Raw genomic sequence first — 15955 nt, 5'->3', positions numbered from 1 at the left:
TTTGTTTCCCTTGCTAGATTAGGGAAGTTTTCAGCTACAATTTGTTCAAATATCTTTTCTAGACCTCTGTTCTCCACCCCCTTAGGGAAGCCGATGATTCTGACATTGGATCATTTCATAGAGTCAGTAATCTCCCGTAATCTANTGGATTTTTTTAAGACCAGCTTCTATTTTCTTTTTTTCTTCTACTAACCCATCCTCCAATTCGCTAATGCGTTCCTCTGCTTCAGTGACCCTGGCCGTCAGAGCCTCTAGTTTTGACTGCATTTGGCTCGTAGAATTTTTAATTTCTGTCAGATTCGCTTTCATTTCTGCCCTTAGGGATTTTATATTCTCAGTAACATTTTCGTTAATACTTTTTCAAGTCTACTCATCATCTTGACCATTGTTGCTCTGAATTCCATATCTGATAATTTGGTTACATCCATATCTATTATTTCTGTGGCAGAGACCACAGACTCATTGTCTTTTCTTTGCTGGGGGGGACTTCTCCTTCTCGTCATTCTGATGAGGAGAGATTGCGGGGTTGTCCAGAGCCCAAATTATTGACTTGGACCCAGGCCATGTTTTATAGAGATCTTAGGGATGTGGGCTTCTTCTTTAAAGATTTTATTTATTTATTTGAGAGAGGGAGACAGACAGTCAGCAAGAAGGAACCCAAGCAGGGGAGTGGGAGAGGAAGAAGCAGGCTCCCAGTGGAGAAGCCCGATGAGGGACTCCTTTCCGGATCGCTCTGATCACGCCCTAATCCGAAGGCAGGCGCTTAATGACTGCGCCACCCAGGCGCCCCGGTTTTGGGCTTCTTGATTTTTCAGCCTGCCTTCTGGGGGAGGGGCCTGCTGCGCCGATACTCAGGAAACCCTATTTGGGTAGAGTCTCCGTGTCCCCTGCGAGGGGGGATGGGGATGGGCACGCTGTGAGCCGGTATTTCCAGGCTTTTGTTCTCTGGTGGCTTTCCCTGGCGGTCTGCTGTGCCTCTTCTGAGAGTCAGAGCAGCAGCGGCCGAAATTCAGCCTCTGTCACAGAACAGAGAGATTGCGGCCCATTCTCCACTGATGTTCTGGCCACTTTAACTCTGTTTCTGTTGGTGCTGCGCAACCCGGCAGCATCCCGGGCTGTGCGCCCCACACCCGGCGTCCCAGCCCTCACTTCCAGGGCCGGCGCATCTCTGTCCTTTGTGTTTCTAACACCGCCAGCCGCCAGCCACCAGCCGCCCCGCGCGTGCTCCCAGAGCTCCCAGTCTCAGTCTGGATCCACTGAGCACACCGGAGTTCCGGAGTTCCGTGAGATGCTTGGTGGTGCGCGCTCCCAGCTCACGGTCTCAGTCTGCTGTCTCGAGTGTGCGGGTCCGCGGTCCGCCTGCTCCCCGGTGCAGGTGGCCCGCCAGCCACCAGCCACCAGCCGCCCCCCTCGCACTCTCGGAGCTCCCGGTCTCAATCTGGATCCAGTGAGCACACCGGAGTTCCGGAGTTCCGTGAGATGCTTGGTAGCGTGCACTCCTGGCTCACGGTCTCAGTCTGCTGTCTCAAGGGTGCGGGTCTGCGGTCTGCCCGCTCCCCCGTGCAGGTGGCTTCCGCTTCCCGGCACCTGGACATGGCGGCTCCCTCCCCCTTCCATTTATCTTCCGATATCTGTGCAGTTTCATGGCTCCCCGCTTCGTACCTCGATACTCAGCACTGGATGTTCATTTGTAGAGATCCAGATGTATCTTCCTGCGTCTCAGGCTGATTCCGTGGATGTTCATTCTGGTCTGGTACCTATCCAGCTCAACTCAGGGGACCGGCTGAAAAAGGGGTCCCCTACTCCTCCGCCATCTTAACTCCTCCCACCACTCTATATTTTTTGATTAGATAATTTAGTCCATTTACACTTAAAGTAATTTGCTAGGGATATACTTAATGCCATTTTGTTAATTGTTTTCTGGCTGTTTTTTAGTTCCTCTGTTCCTGTCTTCTCTTGCTTTTGTCCTTTATGATTTGATTATTTTCTTTGGTGGTATGTTTAAATTCCTTCTCTGAAGCTTACGTGTAACAACTTATAGTAGTCTATTTTAAGGTGATAACTGATGTTTGAATGTATTCTAAACCTCTGCATTTTACTCCTACCACATTTCCTTTTTGATGCCACATTTTTACTTTTTAATTTTGTGTATCCCTTAACTAATTATTATAGTTATTCTTACTACTCTTATCTGTTAACCTTCACACTTGCTTTATAATTGATTAATCCACCACATTTACAACATTAGATTTTTTCTGAATTTTACTATGCATTTATTTACCTTATTGATGAGATTTATAGTTTCATATTTTCCTGTTACTAATTAGTGTCCTTTTTTTTTCAGCTTAAAGAAGTCCCTTTAACATTTCTTGTAAGGCTGGTCTAGTGGTAATGAACTCCTTTCAGCTTTTGCTTGTCTGGAAAATTCTTTTATTTTTTGTTTATTTTTTTGGTCTGAAAATCTCTTTATCCTGCTTTCAATTATGAAAGACTTTTTTTTTTTCTTTTGCTGGGTAGGATAGTCTTGGTTGGCAGTTTTTTCTTTCTTTCAGCACTTCGAATATACCAAGCTTCCTCCTTCTGGCATACAAAGTTTTTGTTGTTACCTTTATGGGGGGGGGGTTTCCTTGCATGTAACAAGTTGTTTTTATCTTGATGATTATATGATTCTCTCCTTGTCTTTTACTTTTGACGCTTTAATTATAATGTGTATTGGTGTGAGTCTTTTTGGGTTCATTCTATTTTGAACTCTGGGATTCCTTGTTCTGGATATCTGTTTCCTTCCCTAGATTAGGGAAGTTTCTAGACATTATTTCTTCCAATCAATCGTCTATCTCTTTTTGTTCTCCTTCTAGAACCCCTATAATGTGAACGTTAGTCTACATGATGTTGTCCCATAAGTCCCTTAAGGTAGCCTGTTTTTCATTCTTTTTTCCTTTTGCTGCTTTGATTGGGTGAGTTCTACCGCCTTGTTTTCAAGTTCACTGAGTCTTTCTTCTGCTTTGTGTAGTCTGCTATTTAAGCCCTCTATAATATTTTTCAGTTCACCACTTGTGTTCTTCATCTCTGACTTTTTATATTTTCTGTATCTTTTTTTTATTTTTTTTTTTTTAAAGATTTTATTTATTTATTCGACAGAGATAGAGACAGCCAGCGAGAGAGGGAACACAAGCAGGGGGAGTGGGAGAGGAAGAAGCAGGCTCATAGCGGAGGAGCCTGATGGGGCTCGATCCCACAACGCCGGGATCACGCCCTGAGCCGAAGGCAGATGCTTAACCGCTGTGCCACCCAGGCGCCCCGTGTATCTTTTTTTTTTTAAGTTCTCATTGTGTTCATGCATTCTTCTCCCAAATTCAGTGAGCATCTTTATGACTATTATTTTGGAATCTTTATCAGGTAAATCACTTATCTCCGTTTCATTAAGGACTTTTTTTCTGAGGTTTTATCTTGTTCTTTCATTTAGAACATATTCCTCTGTTTCTTCATTTTCATCTCTCTGTGTTGGTTTCTATGCACGGCTGAAACAGCCACCTTTCCCAGCCCTGATGAAGTGGACTTGTGTAGTAGATGAACCTTATTATTCAACCCTGCCCTAACTCTTGGTTGTATCTCAAGCCTTCATGATTGTCCAAGCAGCCTATTTTATTTTAGTGACTCCTAGTAGCTGAGGGTGTGCTAAGACCTGTTAGAGTCCAAAGAGTAGGATATCAAGCGGCAGTTAGGTTCAGCTCATGCAGTAGCTTCTAGCTTATGCAAATATATACAGTCCTGTGGGACCACAAGTGTAATTCCCACTGGCCACCAAAGGTACATGCACTGGAAGTGTCCCCTGGGTGGCAGTCATTTATATTTAAGTGCCAGAGGAGTATAAAAGTTTCTTTCTGGGAGATACAGTGACCTGGAGTGAGGCAGAGGGAAAGTGTGAATATGGTATCCACCGGCACCCATCCCTTAGTGTATCTCAGTAGGCATCTAGTAGTTTGCCAAACCAGAAACCTGCCACTCAGGCTGATGTTCCAGAACAAGCAAATAGGTCTCTTTCCCGGAAAGACTGGGGGTGTGTTTCAGTCTCTTTTCTGCACAGTGCCTTAGGGTTTGTAGCCAGCCAAGAATTGTCTCTTTGTTACAGTCCCATGGGATACAGGAACACAAGCCCTGTTGGCCACCAGAGAAAGACAATCTAAGGGGTGTCCTCTGGGTGGCACCCATAAAAACCAGCATACCAGCGACATGTACAAGCACATCTCTGAGAAATACTGGTGCTGTGGAGCACAGCAGAGGGACAATGAAGATAATGACTGCCCTCTGAGGTCTCTGGAGAGAATTTTAGTGTGTCCTTGTATGTTTAATTAGAATCCTGCCCTTCAGGCCACAGCTATGAAGATAAGCTAATAGGCCTCTTTTATGGAAAGACTGAGTGCCTTGGTCTGTTTTCTCTTGTTGTGCTTTGAGGGTGGTAGCCTGTTAAGAAGTTATTTCCCCACTGGTTACAGTCCTGCGGACAAGCCCCACTTGCTACCAGAGCCAGGTGACTAGAGTTGTTCCCCTAGGCCACAGCTGCAAGAATTGGTGTGCCAGAGGCAGGTATAAGCTCTTTTCTGGGAAACACCAGAGAGCTGAAGTGAGGCAGAGGAACAATGGAAAGATGGTGCCAGCTGTCTTCTATCCCTGGAGATGCAAGTCCCCTAGGTGTGTGTTAAATTAGATGCCTGTGCCTCAGGCCATCACTTTAAGAAAATAAGCTTCTTTCACATGAAGTCTGAGCGCCTTTCAATTGGCTGCTTCTGTGCTGGTCCTTGGGGTGAGTCCAACTGTGAGAGCCCTTTAAGAGCTGTTTTTCAGTTCACTCTAGCCTTGTGGGTCTCATGAACGTGAGTCCTCTTGGTTTTCAAAGATAGTTGTTTGGGGGAGTCATGTCTCAAGTCTTAGAAGTTGGAGTACCCAATTTGAGGCTCAAACTCTTTACTCCTCAGAAAGGAGCTCCAGGTTGTGGGTTCTCTCCTGATTGTAGGCTGCTGCACCAGGGGTGGGATTTATGGCAATTGTCTCAGCCTCTCCTACCAGCTTCAATGTGAGTTTTTTCTTATTTGTGTTATTTGTAGGAGTCACTTAGCAAGTTTTTAGGTGGTTTTTTTAATTTAATTTTTTAAATTTATTTTTATTTTTTAGAGGAAATTGTTCCACAGGTAGCTATTGATTAGGTGTATCTGTGCGAGGAGGTGAATCCAGGATCTTCCTGCATTGTCCTCTTAAACTAGAACCCTCTTTTGTTTTTACTTTAATAGAAACAGCCAACAATCTTTGAAGAAATTTAATAATATATGTATAAAAAATAGGAAGAATATTTTTAAAGATCTTTTAGATTTTCTGACCTATTTACTCTGTTTACTAATTTATTTTCTGCAGAACCAGGATTTTAAGATGTCTATATATAGATATGTATGTATGTATCTGTCTATCTAATCATGCAGAAACTTTTCACACCTTTAAAGAGCTCTTCAGATCTATTCTTGGAAGTAATGTCCCATCAGTTGTTTTTTCGTGTCTGAAGCAGTCACAAGCCTACCCAGATTCAAGTGGACGTGAAGCAGATCTCCATCTCTTCATGATATTAGTGTTAAAGAACTTGTGGGAAATGTTTTGAAACTGCCTCATTGTTACTGAAGTATCTAATAAATTTCTTGTCGTGCAGGACTGCTGGAGACCAGCATTTACTTCTTCACGTAACTTGTATCTGGGTTAACTAATCTATACCTTGCCTTCTGTTTTGTCAAAAATGTTTACTTTTAAATCTTAAGCTTTCTGATGAATCATGAATCATAATTTCCTGTTTTAGTTTAATCAGTAAGTAAATCTCGAGTAGTTCTCCCAGATTTTTCCTTTTCTTTTCACAGTATCTTATCATTTTAGAAAATACGTTATGTTCTATTATTGCTGTATAATAACCTAAATATTTCATGGTATTAAAACCATAACTTTTGATTTCTCTAATGACTTTGTGTGTTAGGAATTTGGGAAGGCTGTTCTTATTTGGGGGTCTCTCATACAGTTTTGGTCAGATGTGATGTGGGGCTCCAGTCATCTGAAGGTTACACTTGGCTGGACATCTACAATAACTCACTCACATGGCTGGTAGTTGTTGCTGCCTGTCTGTTGGAGCTCAGCTGAAGTTGTCAACTAGAGCACTTATATGCAGCTTGTCCATCATAGTGGCCTCAATATAGACTTTTTTACATGGCAGCTGATTTTCTCCAGAGTAAGTGTCTCAAGAGAATCATGCAGAAACTTTTCACACCTTTAAAGAGCTCTTCAGACTTATTCTTGGAAATCATATAGCATCAATTCCGTTTTTTGTGTTTGAAGCAGTCACAAGCCTACCCAAACTCAAGTGGAGGTGACAGACCCCCATCTCTTTATGAGGTAAGTGTTAAAGAACTTGTGTGCAGTATTTGTGTGTGTGTGTGTGTGTGCGGTATTTTTAAACTGCCTCATTACTGAAGTATTCCTTACAGATAAGAAAATGCAGACTCTTAACTGCTGAGTTTAGTGAATTTTGACAATTGTACAGACCCATGCATCCACCACCTGAACTAAGGTTTAGAGCATGTTTTCACTCTATAATGTTGCCTTGTGCCCTTTTCAAGTCAGTCCTTACCCAGTTCCCTACCCCCGTAGTTAGCCACTATCAGTATTCTATTAGTTCTATTAGATTAGTTTTTCCTGGTGTGTGTCTTCTTTCACTCAACATAAAGTTTTGAGAGTCTTCCATATTACTGCATGTATCAGTGTATGTTATTTTTTATTGTTGTCATATTTCATTATATGAACACACCACAATGTATTACCTTACCTATTGTTGGATATTTTGGGTTTTGTCCAGTTTATGACTATTATGAATTGGGATATCAGCATTCTTGTATACATCTTCAAATGGTATCAGGGTATCTTTGGGAGCAATATTATATTACTATTCAAACGCATAGTATTTCTAAAGCATTTCTGTGCCCAAAGATCTTTGATATAATTTACCTCTCTAGATGATAAAGATTCGCTACCAAGCTCTTTGGGATGAATTCTTCCTTTCTTAAATCCAATACAAGATTGATTTGAATGTGTAAAGAAAAGATCTTGGGATTCATAAAAGGTTGATTTAAAAAACAAAAACTAACGATGTCAACTACAGATTTAAAATCTGTTATCTGTTATTCATAGAACATCTCCGAAGTATACACTAGATTAATGGAGGTACTTTGGGAACTTAGGTCAAAATAAACTGACAAATTATGAAACATATGTGATAATGATAATAAACAACACATTTATTTTTCATACTCATTTGGGGGAAAGGAGAAAAGTCAGTTTGTCCTACCCAATGATGGTCTTTTTGAAAGTCTCCATTCATTCCATAGAATCGGATAGGTTGCTTGGTCTGAGGTTTTGTTTTTTTTTTTTTTTTACTTTTAATTCATAAAGAGAACTTCCTTTGAAGAGGGTGGTCAAAGTGTGAGTCTTTGTGAGCAGCTTCGCTGGTGCACAGCCAGACTCCCTCTCTGAGTGAAGCTTTTCCCACACTGGCCACACAGATAGGGTGTCTCTCCTGTGTGGATTTTGCCATGCAGGATACAATTGCCCCTGGTGTGGAAACTCTTCCTGCACTGTGTGCAGGCATAGGGTTTTAGGCCTGTGTGGACTCTGATGTGAACAATTAAGCTTCCTTTCTGACTGAAGGCTTTTCCACACTGATCACATCTATAGGGCTTTTCACCACTGTGAACTCTTCTATGAACAGCAAGGTTACTTTGATTCCTGAAGCTTCTCTGACAAATAGCACACTCATAGGGTTTCTGTCCGGTATGGAGTCTTTCATGAACGGCCAGACTACCTCGTTGACTAAAGCTTTTCCCACACTCCTTGCACTGATAGGGCTTCTCTCCTGTGTGTATTCGCTGATGTGTAACAAGATTGCCTTTGGCCCTGAAGCTTTTTCCACAATGGGTACACTCAAAGGGCTTTTGACCAGTGTGGATTCTTTCATGCAGGGTTAGACTACCTTTTTGCCTGAAGGATTTTCCACATTCCTGACACTCATAGACCCTCTGTCTCACTCCAGGTGAATCTTCCTGTAGTGTCTTAGACTCTGGGGATTTTTGTTCCAGCTTCTCTCTTCTGAAAGAATTCTGGAAATCCCAGCTTGTGGATCCTGTGGCCTCAGAGTGATCATATTTGTGGTGGGCTTCTGTCATCACATCTGGTAAAATGAGAGGGAAGTCATGTAAGATGCACCAATATGCTGAGTGAGAAGAATAGGGAAAAAAGAAACAATGCTTTGAATGCTTATTATGTGTCACACATACTATGAACTCTGGATAGATAATTTAATCCTGAAAACAGTCCTATGAGATTGCTACAGAGAAGGAAATGAAAGCATAGGGAGGTTGTCACAGATCTTGCAGTTAGCTAAGTGCAGAGTTGGGGTTTAAACACAGGCATGCTCCACAGTAGTATACTGCCTCTAAATTTAGTTTAATTTAGCCTCCCAAAGAATCTGGTAAGGTAGACATGATTATCTCCATTTTATAGATAAGAATATAGGCTCAGAAAATGAAGAAAACTATATAGGACCAAATAGAGCCCCATAACCAAGTTTTATCTGACTCCAACATAGGTATGAATCCAGGTTGTGTAGGGCCTAAAGCTTTAAAATTTTGGAGGCACTCCATTAAGAAAAAGTATAAAAGTAGGTAAGAGGGCCCTGAAGAGACCAATACATGAGAAATCCATCTCTGGTTCAATTTGTTTTCCTGACAGTGGAGTAAGCTCCATGACATCAGAAAATATATGTCAGAATCTTTGATACATTATATCTATTATCTCTAGTCCCAGTAACCCTGCAAGGTAGAGTTTATTTTCCCATTTTACAGATGAAGAGCCTGGAGCTCAAGGAAGTTAAATAATTTGTCTGATACCATAGATCAAGCTAGGACAATTATAGAATCTGATCCAAGGAATGTTCCCCTTTAATATCCATGCTATTTCAGTCTACTAAGCTGTGGTGGAACTGAAATCAATTTTGGTTTGGAAGTTATTCTCAAACACTTCCTATGCAGATGGTGACAGTGTTTTCCATACTGCCCCACATCTGAGCCTCCTACTGCACTTTAATTATAGGTCCATTCATCACTATAAACAGTTTTCTTGGAGTCATCCTAGGAAGATTTTTTTCTTGCCTTACCCTTATTCAATGATTATGCCGAGATGTAAAGCTGCTCATTCGTTTTCTCAGAGACTACCTCAAAACTATCTCTATATCAAGAGCATTCTCTTGCTCTGTTTCTACTGCTATTTCTAATTCTAGCTTGCAGGCTTTCCCTATAACCCCCAGGAATGGTGAACTCTTCCAAAGTAATGTCTCCTCTGCTTCCTCAGCCTGCTGACCAGTACTTGAGTAAAGGGACACTAAATATTGTGATTTGAGGGCATCTCAGTGATCAACCAACTCACTCACTGAAAAATGCTACATTCTGCGCATATCTTCCATGACAGTCCAGCAGGGTAGCTGTTGGAAATCCAAACATGTCCACGCCTGCTGTATGACCTTAATCACCACCTCTTCATATGATTCTTCCATGGGCTATTCTTGAACACCTAAGGAGGAAAAAACAAACAAACAAAAAACAGAAAAACAAAAACAAACAGGAGAAGGCAGGAGAATTGATAAGTGAGAAGGATAAAGTCAACAGGAGCTCCAATATGGGGTATGAGTAAATGGAGGAAATCTGGATTGCCTGATGTAATGGCTCCACTTCTCCCCAGGTTATAAAGACAAAACAAGAGATCTCATATGTTTACCTTTTAACAATATTTAGGAGGCCCCTGATCCAGACCCACCCCTCCCTTATTCTTTAAGATATGAGAATACCAATTATAAATGTAAATATTTGTCAATTCTTGGAAGAGGAAGAACTTCAGACTCCCAAAACCAAGCCCAAGGCACTACAAATAGGATAAGTAACCTGCCCAAATTCTCAGAGCCACTAAGGAGTCCAGGGTGGGCAAAGGATCAGATTCAAGACTTTCGAGATCCAGAGTCTGTGCCCTTAAACTAGACAATTCTCTAGTTTCTCATCACTAAAGAGCTCGTGAGAATTTTTATAAAATGGAACAGAATGTAACAATGTTTAACCAGACTTTACTACTCTTCAAGATCCTAGGAATCCTCTTGCTCCATACTATCTTTTTCTACCCTTTTCTTTTTTTTGAGTATTTTCTTCTTTAGGACCTTAATTACTAAATTTGTATACTTTATGCAGTGGTTCAGTACATAATCTTTATTTCCCTCCAATATGTCTCATCAAAATGCTGGCCTCCTGATTTAATGAAATAGTTGTGTGATGCTACAATTGTTTTGTTAACCTAAGCAACTGGTCTTCACAACTGTACATTCTGCCACATTTGTTTTGGCTGGAGAGGCATTTTAAACTTGTATTTGGAGGCGTCACCTCCAATTTGGAGTAGAAGCTACAAAGGAATCCTCTATGAGAGTGCCAAGATGCTACAGGACATTCATTTGTTAGTTCAAGGTGTTACTCAACAACTGCACATCCATCCAGAGTCCCTGGAAAGTGCATGAAACCTGCTGCCTAAGGTTGGACTCTGTTCCTGGGGAATCCACAAATAGTTTGGTCAGAACAATGGGTAGAATTTATAGCTTTGCCTCTCCACATGCTATGAGATCGTCCAACAAGTAACAACTCAGCTGTGTCTCAGGAACTGCCTCGGTTAATAAAGGGAGATAGTTTTATTTTTCTCCCTAGGTCACAAATCTGAGGAAATAATTTCCTGAAGATTTTGAAGTGGCTTTATTAATAGAAAATTGGTTTTGCTGTTCCTATCAGAAAGGCTATTTATCCTTTGGGAAAACTCAGATTTAGGCCGTGAGACTTGGTTTCTTGCCTTCAGTTTCCCCTCCCCCCTATACAACCTTGGTCAAGTAACCAAACAGCCCTGGCTCTATTTCCTCACTAACTAGGTTAACAAAACTGGCATATCAGGCAGCTCTTCGGAGAACCAAATGTGAAGAATCTGTACGACCTACAGACTGAAGGCCTAAAGTTGAGAGTCCTCAGGAGAGCCCTAGCAGAGAGGGTAAACTCTGCTGTCTCTGGAACATCTTGGGCAATAGTCTGAGGTTTAGATGAGGGTAGGGGTGATTATTTTCTCCACACATCTGAACTCATTTTGTCCTTTCTCCCATTCTCCACCCTGACAAGTCTGTCCTGTCTCCTATCCCCCCTCCCTAGAGAGAGAACATTTTCCCCCGACCGTGCTGTGAAATCCTCACTGCAGGCTCCTGGGCACACCTGCCTGTGGCCTTCCCCCTCCCGCGTCTCCAGGGTCCGGGGCCTTCACCCATGCTATGTCTTGCGGAGCGGCGGTCGCAGGGGCCCCTGCTCCCGCGGGCACACTCTCCCCTTCCGCTCAGGCCCCCCCGGGCCCGCCCTGCGTGCTGGACCTCAGCACCCCGCTCTCCGGTCCAGCTGGACCCTTCTCTGCGGGCCGCACGCCTCTCCCCTCGCCGGTGGCCTCCCTCGGGGCTCAGGCCGGCCAGGCCTGCTCAGGGCCGCGGGGGCCGCGGAGGGCCCCGGGGGCGGCGGCCCGCCCACACGGCCCCGCCTTGCCCGGGCGCACTGACCCGGCCGGCGGCCTCACTCACCGCAGCGGCGCGCGCCCGCAGACAGACAAAGGCCGGCGCCGAGCCCACAGCAGCGCCGGCGCGAGCGGACTGAACTACAACTCCCAGGAGGCTGCGCGCGAGCCCGCCCGCCGCGTCCCGGGCCTTGGCCGTCCTGGCTTCTCGGAGCACTGTGGGAAACGTAGTTCCGAGGCGCGCCCTGCTGCTCGTCCTCTAAAGATCCCGACCCGGCGGGGCCCTCAGTCGGATTCCCTTCGGCCTCTAAGCGGAAGCCCCCTGTCCAACGACGTAGTCCCGGGAGTGCGGGAGCCACGCAGCCGCTCAGATTAGCTAGGCCTGGAATAGCAGCCTAGTAAAGACGTCCTCTGGGCCAGGAAATCGGGAATCCAGGGTTCTTGAAGGTTTGGTGGAAGGAAACAAAGTCTTGGGGGAGAAAAGCCTTGGCAGCTTAGGGGTTATGTGTTGAGCCGCTGCTTGAGCAAGGACTCAGTATTCTGTAGTTAAGGCTCTGAAGCTAGGAGAAAATCTTTCAAGCAGAGACTGGGGAAGAATTTGACAGCTGGAGAATTTCGAGGGGCTGGGAGGAGGATACTTGGGTCTGGTGTAGAGCTATTCCTTTCAGATCACTACAGTAAGATACTTGTCTTGAATTTGCGAGTCGGCTCCACCACTATCTGTGAGATAAAGATTCTCTAAAAATGCCCTAATCCTCCTTCAAATGTACTTTTATAGGATCCTGGCCTCTCCCCAAGAGGGAATTTGGACAGGGAAGAATGGCTTTAAAGTTCCTGATGACTGAGGCTGCTGTTGCCTGGGACTCCTTCCTCCTTAGAATCACCATTGCTTTCCTTTTCCCTGGAGCTCTCTTGCTCATTGTACTTCTCTTCCGGCTCCCTGCTCCAGAGCTCCTACTTGGAGATTGGTTTGGCTTCTTGAATGGAGGGCTTCATAAAGCCATCTTCCTCTTGCTACGCCCTTTTCTTCTACCCCACAGCCATCTGTTAAGCAAAACAGAACAAAAAAATTAATTTGACAGGGTATACAAAGTGTAAGTAATAAGTTGTTTCTTAAATGTTAGTCATTACTAATAACACATCATTACTTAAGTTCAATTGAATCTGTCTGTGCCGAGCCCATTTTAAGTGTCAGGTGCTGTGCTGGGTGTTGTGGACAAAGACATAGACAAGACAACACTCCCTTCTCCTAGGAATGGAGCTGAGAGTCTAGCTGAGAAACAAACACACCGCTTTTCTTAAAACCTGGGCTAGCAGCTGCCTCACAGAAAGGTCCGTCAGTGTGCAGTGGAAACTGCNTCATGTCCCCCCCCCCCCCCCCCCCCAGGCCCTTCAGCATCACTGTGGAGGTCCTTGTGGTGCCTCCTTCTGTCATTGGTTCCAGAGTCAGGGAGAGAAAGGGGTAGGGCACCAGGGGACAGGGCACAGCCACTGTTCTCTCTCTCTCTCCTTTCTGAACAACCAGATACTTTCACTTTTTTAAAGCCCAGGAAGCACACAGCAAAGGCCAATCCTCGTGTCTGCTGTATGAGTGTCTCTGCTTTCTTCTTTCCCCAGGCTGGGTCAGTAGGACTGTGTGTATTACCTCTCAAACACGAGGAGTCATTTCTCCTGCTGATAAACAGCACTAGGCGCCTAGAAGTCACTCTGGGCATATTGGCTCTGTTGAGGTCAGGATCAGCCGTGGGCATTAGGGCAAGTTTCACATCCCACCATGAAAGTAGATGACAAAACTTTGGTGGGAAAAGGTGGCTATAAAAGGGACTCGTAGTTACTTTTCTCACACAAATCTGCATAAATTTTCTTAAGGAATCCTGGGAAAGTGGGCATACTAAATGGACATCCGGGAGAAAGCAGTTGGGACTGGAGTTGATGAGACCTAATGCTCCCTAGATGCTTAGCAGTCTTCACCCAGATCCTAAATGGGGCCCAGTCTTCAGCCACCATCAGCAACTTAAGGCCCACACTCAGCAGGAAGTGGGGGGAGCAGGGTGATGGTGTCAGTAGTGTAGATTTAAAAAATTGCCAAAGAACTATTCTCCCGCTTCGCATGTATTTCAAAACATTAGGCAAGGACAGATAATTCAATAAATGGTATTATGACAAAAGGTTAACCATTTGGGAAAAAAGGAAAGTTAAATATTTACCTTATTATAGCCAAGATAGTCTCCAGATGGATTAAATGTAAAATGTAAAACCCAGATCCGCAAAAGGCCCAGAAGAATGTATGGCTTAATGCTTTTATAATCTTGGCATGGGAAAGGCTTTCCTAACCATGGTAACAAAGGTAGAAACAATAAAGAATAAGATTGCTGGATTTGACTGCATTAAAATCCAGCACTTCTGTGTGTCAACACCTTTTATGAAGTTAATATATGACAAGCTGGGAAAATATTAATAACTGTCATATTTAAAGATAACATACAAAAAAATTTCAATGGAAATTTGGCAAAGGACAGCAACTCACAAAAGAAAAAAATAGAATTAAAGAAAATACTCGTTTTGCTATTAATCTTTTTAAAATGCCAGGTGAAACAGGAAATTTTTTTTCCCTAACTAATGAATGGCAAAACTTGTGAAAGGACTAGGGTAATGGACATTTTCACCCATGTGTAAATTGAGACAGTCATTTTGATTAGATATTTGGTGATATGTATCAAAAAGTACTAAAAATGTACATATTATGGCTGGAATATTTTCCCCAGGGAAAAAAAGTCAGATAATTGTATCGTAAATGTGGAATGAAAGCTGCAACATCCAAGTTTGTAAAGTGAATTATTGACTTGGAAAGGACTTCTGGTTTCTTTGAAGGGAGTTGTTGCCCCAGAAGTTTCCATGAGATGGCTTAATGCTCAAGGAAAGCTAGTCCTTCACTTGCTGCCATAGTTGTGAACAGTCTTTGGGTCTAGAGTGGTAGAATCTGTCCTCCTAGAAGAGTTTATTAGAACAATTTCCGTTATGTTTCAAGTCTGTGTTTATTCTAGTCTGTATCAGAAATGCAAGCCCCTTTAGTCATTTTCAACAACTGTGTTTTATGTCTTCCATACCACTCTTCTGTACATTCACTGAACTAACCAGCCTTCCCATTCCTCCAAAACCATCCCTCTATGTCCATCATGGAGGCCAGTGCTTGAGAAAGCTGGCTGTCTCTCAGGCCTTTTTGCCCAGTGGCCAGACTTGAGGGACTGAATCTACCAGAAAGAAAAGGATCTGTGCATTAGTGCAATTCTTTGGAAAGATTGAATTCTTAGCTAGAGCCATCCACGTGTCTCTTGACTTGCTAGCTAATTCTCAGGGCTGGAAGTCATCATGGTCTCTCGTTGGACAAGCCATTCCTGTTTTCTACAGCTGCTTCTGTTCTTTTGAGCAAATACGTCTTGTGTTTGATCTCACTGTTCTTACCTGATACTAATAATGGCATTAATGATGCCTAGTGTGTGCATCTTAGCTTTTGTAACTTTTTAACTCTTGCAGCTATTCAAATCTGAATCATTCATCTTTGTGGGGACTATTTGTGCTGAGTTCAGACAGATTTTTATTCTTGCCATTTATTTCTACCATGTAACTGGTTATGCCTTTCTTCATTGAGTTTTTTAGTGGAGTTACTTATAAAGCAGAAGATGGGAGGGGAAGTTTGGGGTCGGGATTGATGCCCCACGCAGTATATATTTGTGTCTATTTCCAGTGCTAGGGCCCAGGCCGTCCTTTCCTACTGAGGCTCTAATGCCCAGAGCTGATTATTCTGTTTGGTAGCACTTAATGGGGCTGCCTTTAGGGATCCCTTTAGGATATATTTATGGTGCTGCTTGGTCCAGAAAGAGGAGGTGCACTTTGTTGTGTGGGTGAGTGTAGTCCTTTCATAATGACCCTTCTGAGGAGATGTCAAGAGGGATCATGAAGTACTGTGTTTCTGTCAGCCCATTTTGTAGGAAGGTGCCCCCAAGCAGCCAGACGATTAAGGGATGAATGGGAACACAGGTGAGAGGTAGAAGTTGTTCCTGCTCAGATCATCTGTTGGATGTCACTTCCTGCTACACCCAAGTCCTAGCTACAGCCCTGGGAGCCAGGGTTCTTCACTGGGGGCCCGTGGATGTGTGCCACATGGGTCTGTGAATTTGCAAAATGGCGTAAGTGAACTTTTGGAGCAGATAGTACTTAATTTTCATCAAAGAGTTGGTTGACCTCCAAAAAGATTAAAATGATTATTTTAAAGAATCCTTGAATAAACAGAGATAGATCATTTTAAACT

General features: G+C 43.4%; 1 protein-coding gene across 3 annotated transcripts; it reads right to left on the bottom strand.

The window, feature by feature from the left end:
* Nucleotides 1-7295: 7295 nt before the first annotated feature.
* ZNF32 (zinc finger protein 32) lies at nucleotides 7296-11812 on the bottom strand. Of its 3 annotated transcripts, none has more exons than XM_034662877.1 (3): nucleotides 11714-11812; nucleotides 9506-9645; nucleotides 7296-8248 (listed from the first exon to the last, which is right to left on the bottom strand). In XM_034662877.1, the coding sequence occupies exons 2-3, from the start codon at nucleotides 9573-9575 to the stop codon at nucleotides 7497-7499; spliced, it is 822 nt and encodes a 273-aa protein (XP_034518768.1). In that variant the 5' UTR covers nucleotides 9576-9645; nucleotides 11714-11812; the 3' UTR covers nucleotides 7296-7496. The 3 variants fall into 3 exon arrangements, with proteins under 3 accessions (XP_034518768.1, XP_019663213.1, XP_011232691.1); XM_019807654.2 differs by lacking the exon at nucleotides 11714-11812 and adding an exon at nucleotides 11361-11679; XM_011234389.3 differs by lacking the exon at nucleotides 11714-11812 and having other exon boundaries at nucleotides 9502-9640.
* Between the last annotated feature and the right edge of the window lie 4143 nt (nucleotides 11813-15955).

The sequence above is a fragment of the Ailuropoda melanoleuca genome, chromosome 6 (assembly GCF_002007445.2).
Source record: "Ailuropoda melanoleuca isolate Jingjing chromosome 6, ASM200744v2, whole genome shotgun sequence".
NCBI classification, from domain to species: domain Eukaryota; kingdom Metazoa; phylum Chordata; class Mammalia; order Carnivora; family Ursidae; genus Ailuropoda; species Ailuropoda melanoleuca.
This window is presented reverse-complemented; position numbering and strand designations above follow the sequence as displayed.

What these genes read in the sequence shown, in the direction of transcription:
- ZNF32 (XM_034662877.1), bottom strand. Translation starts at nt 9,575, where the DNA reads ATGTTTGGATTTCCAACAGCTACCCTGCTGGACTGTCATGGAAGATAT. An exon ending in GCAGAATGTAGCATTTTTCA is followed by an intron (nt 8,249 to 9,505) that starts GTGAGTGAGTTG and finishes TCATTTTACCAG; the next exon opens with ATGTGATGACAGAAGCCCAC.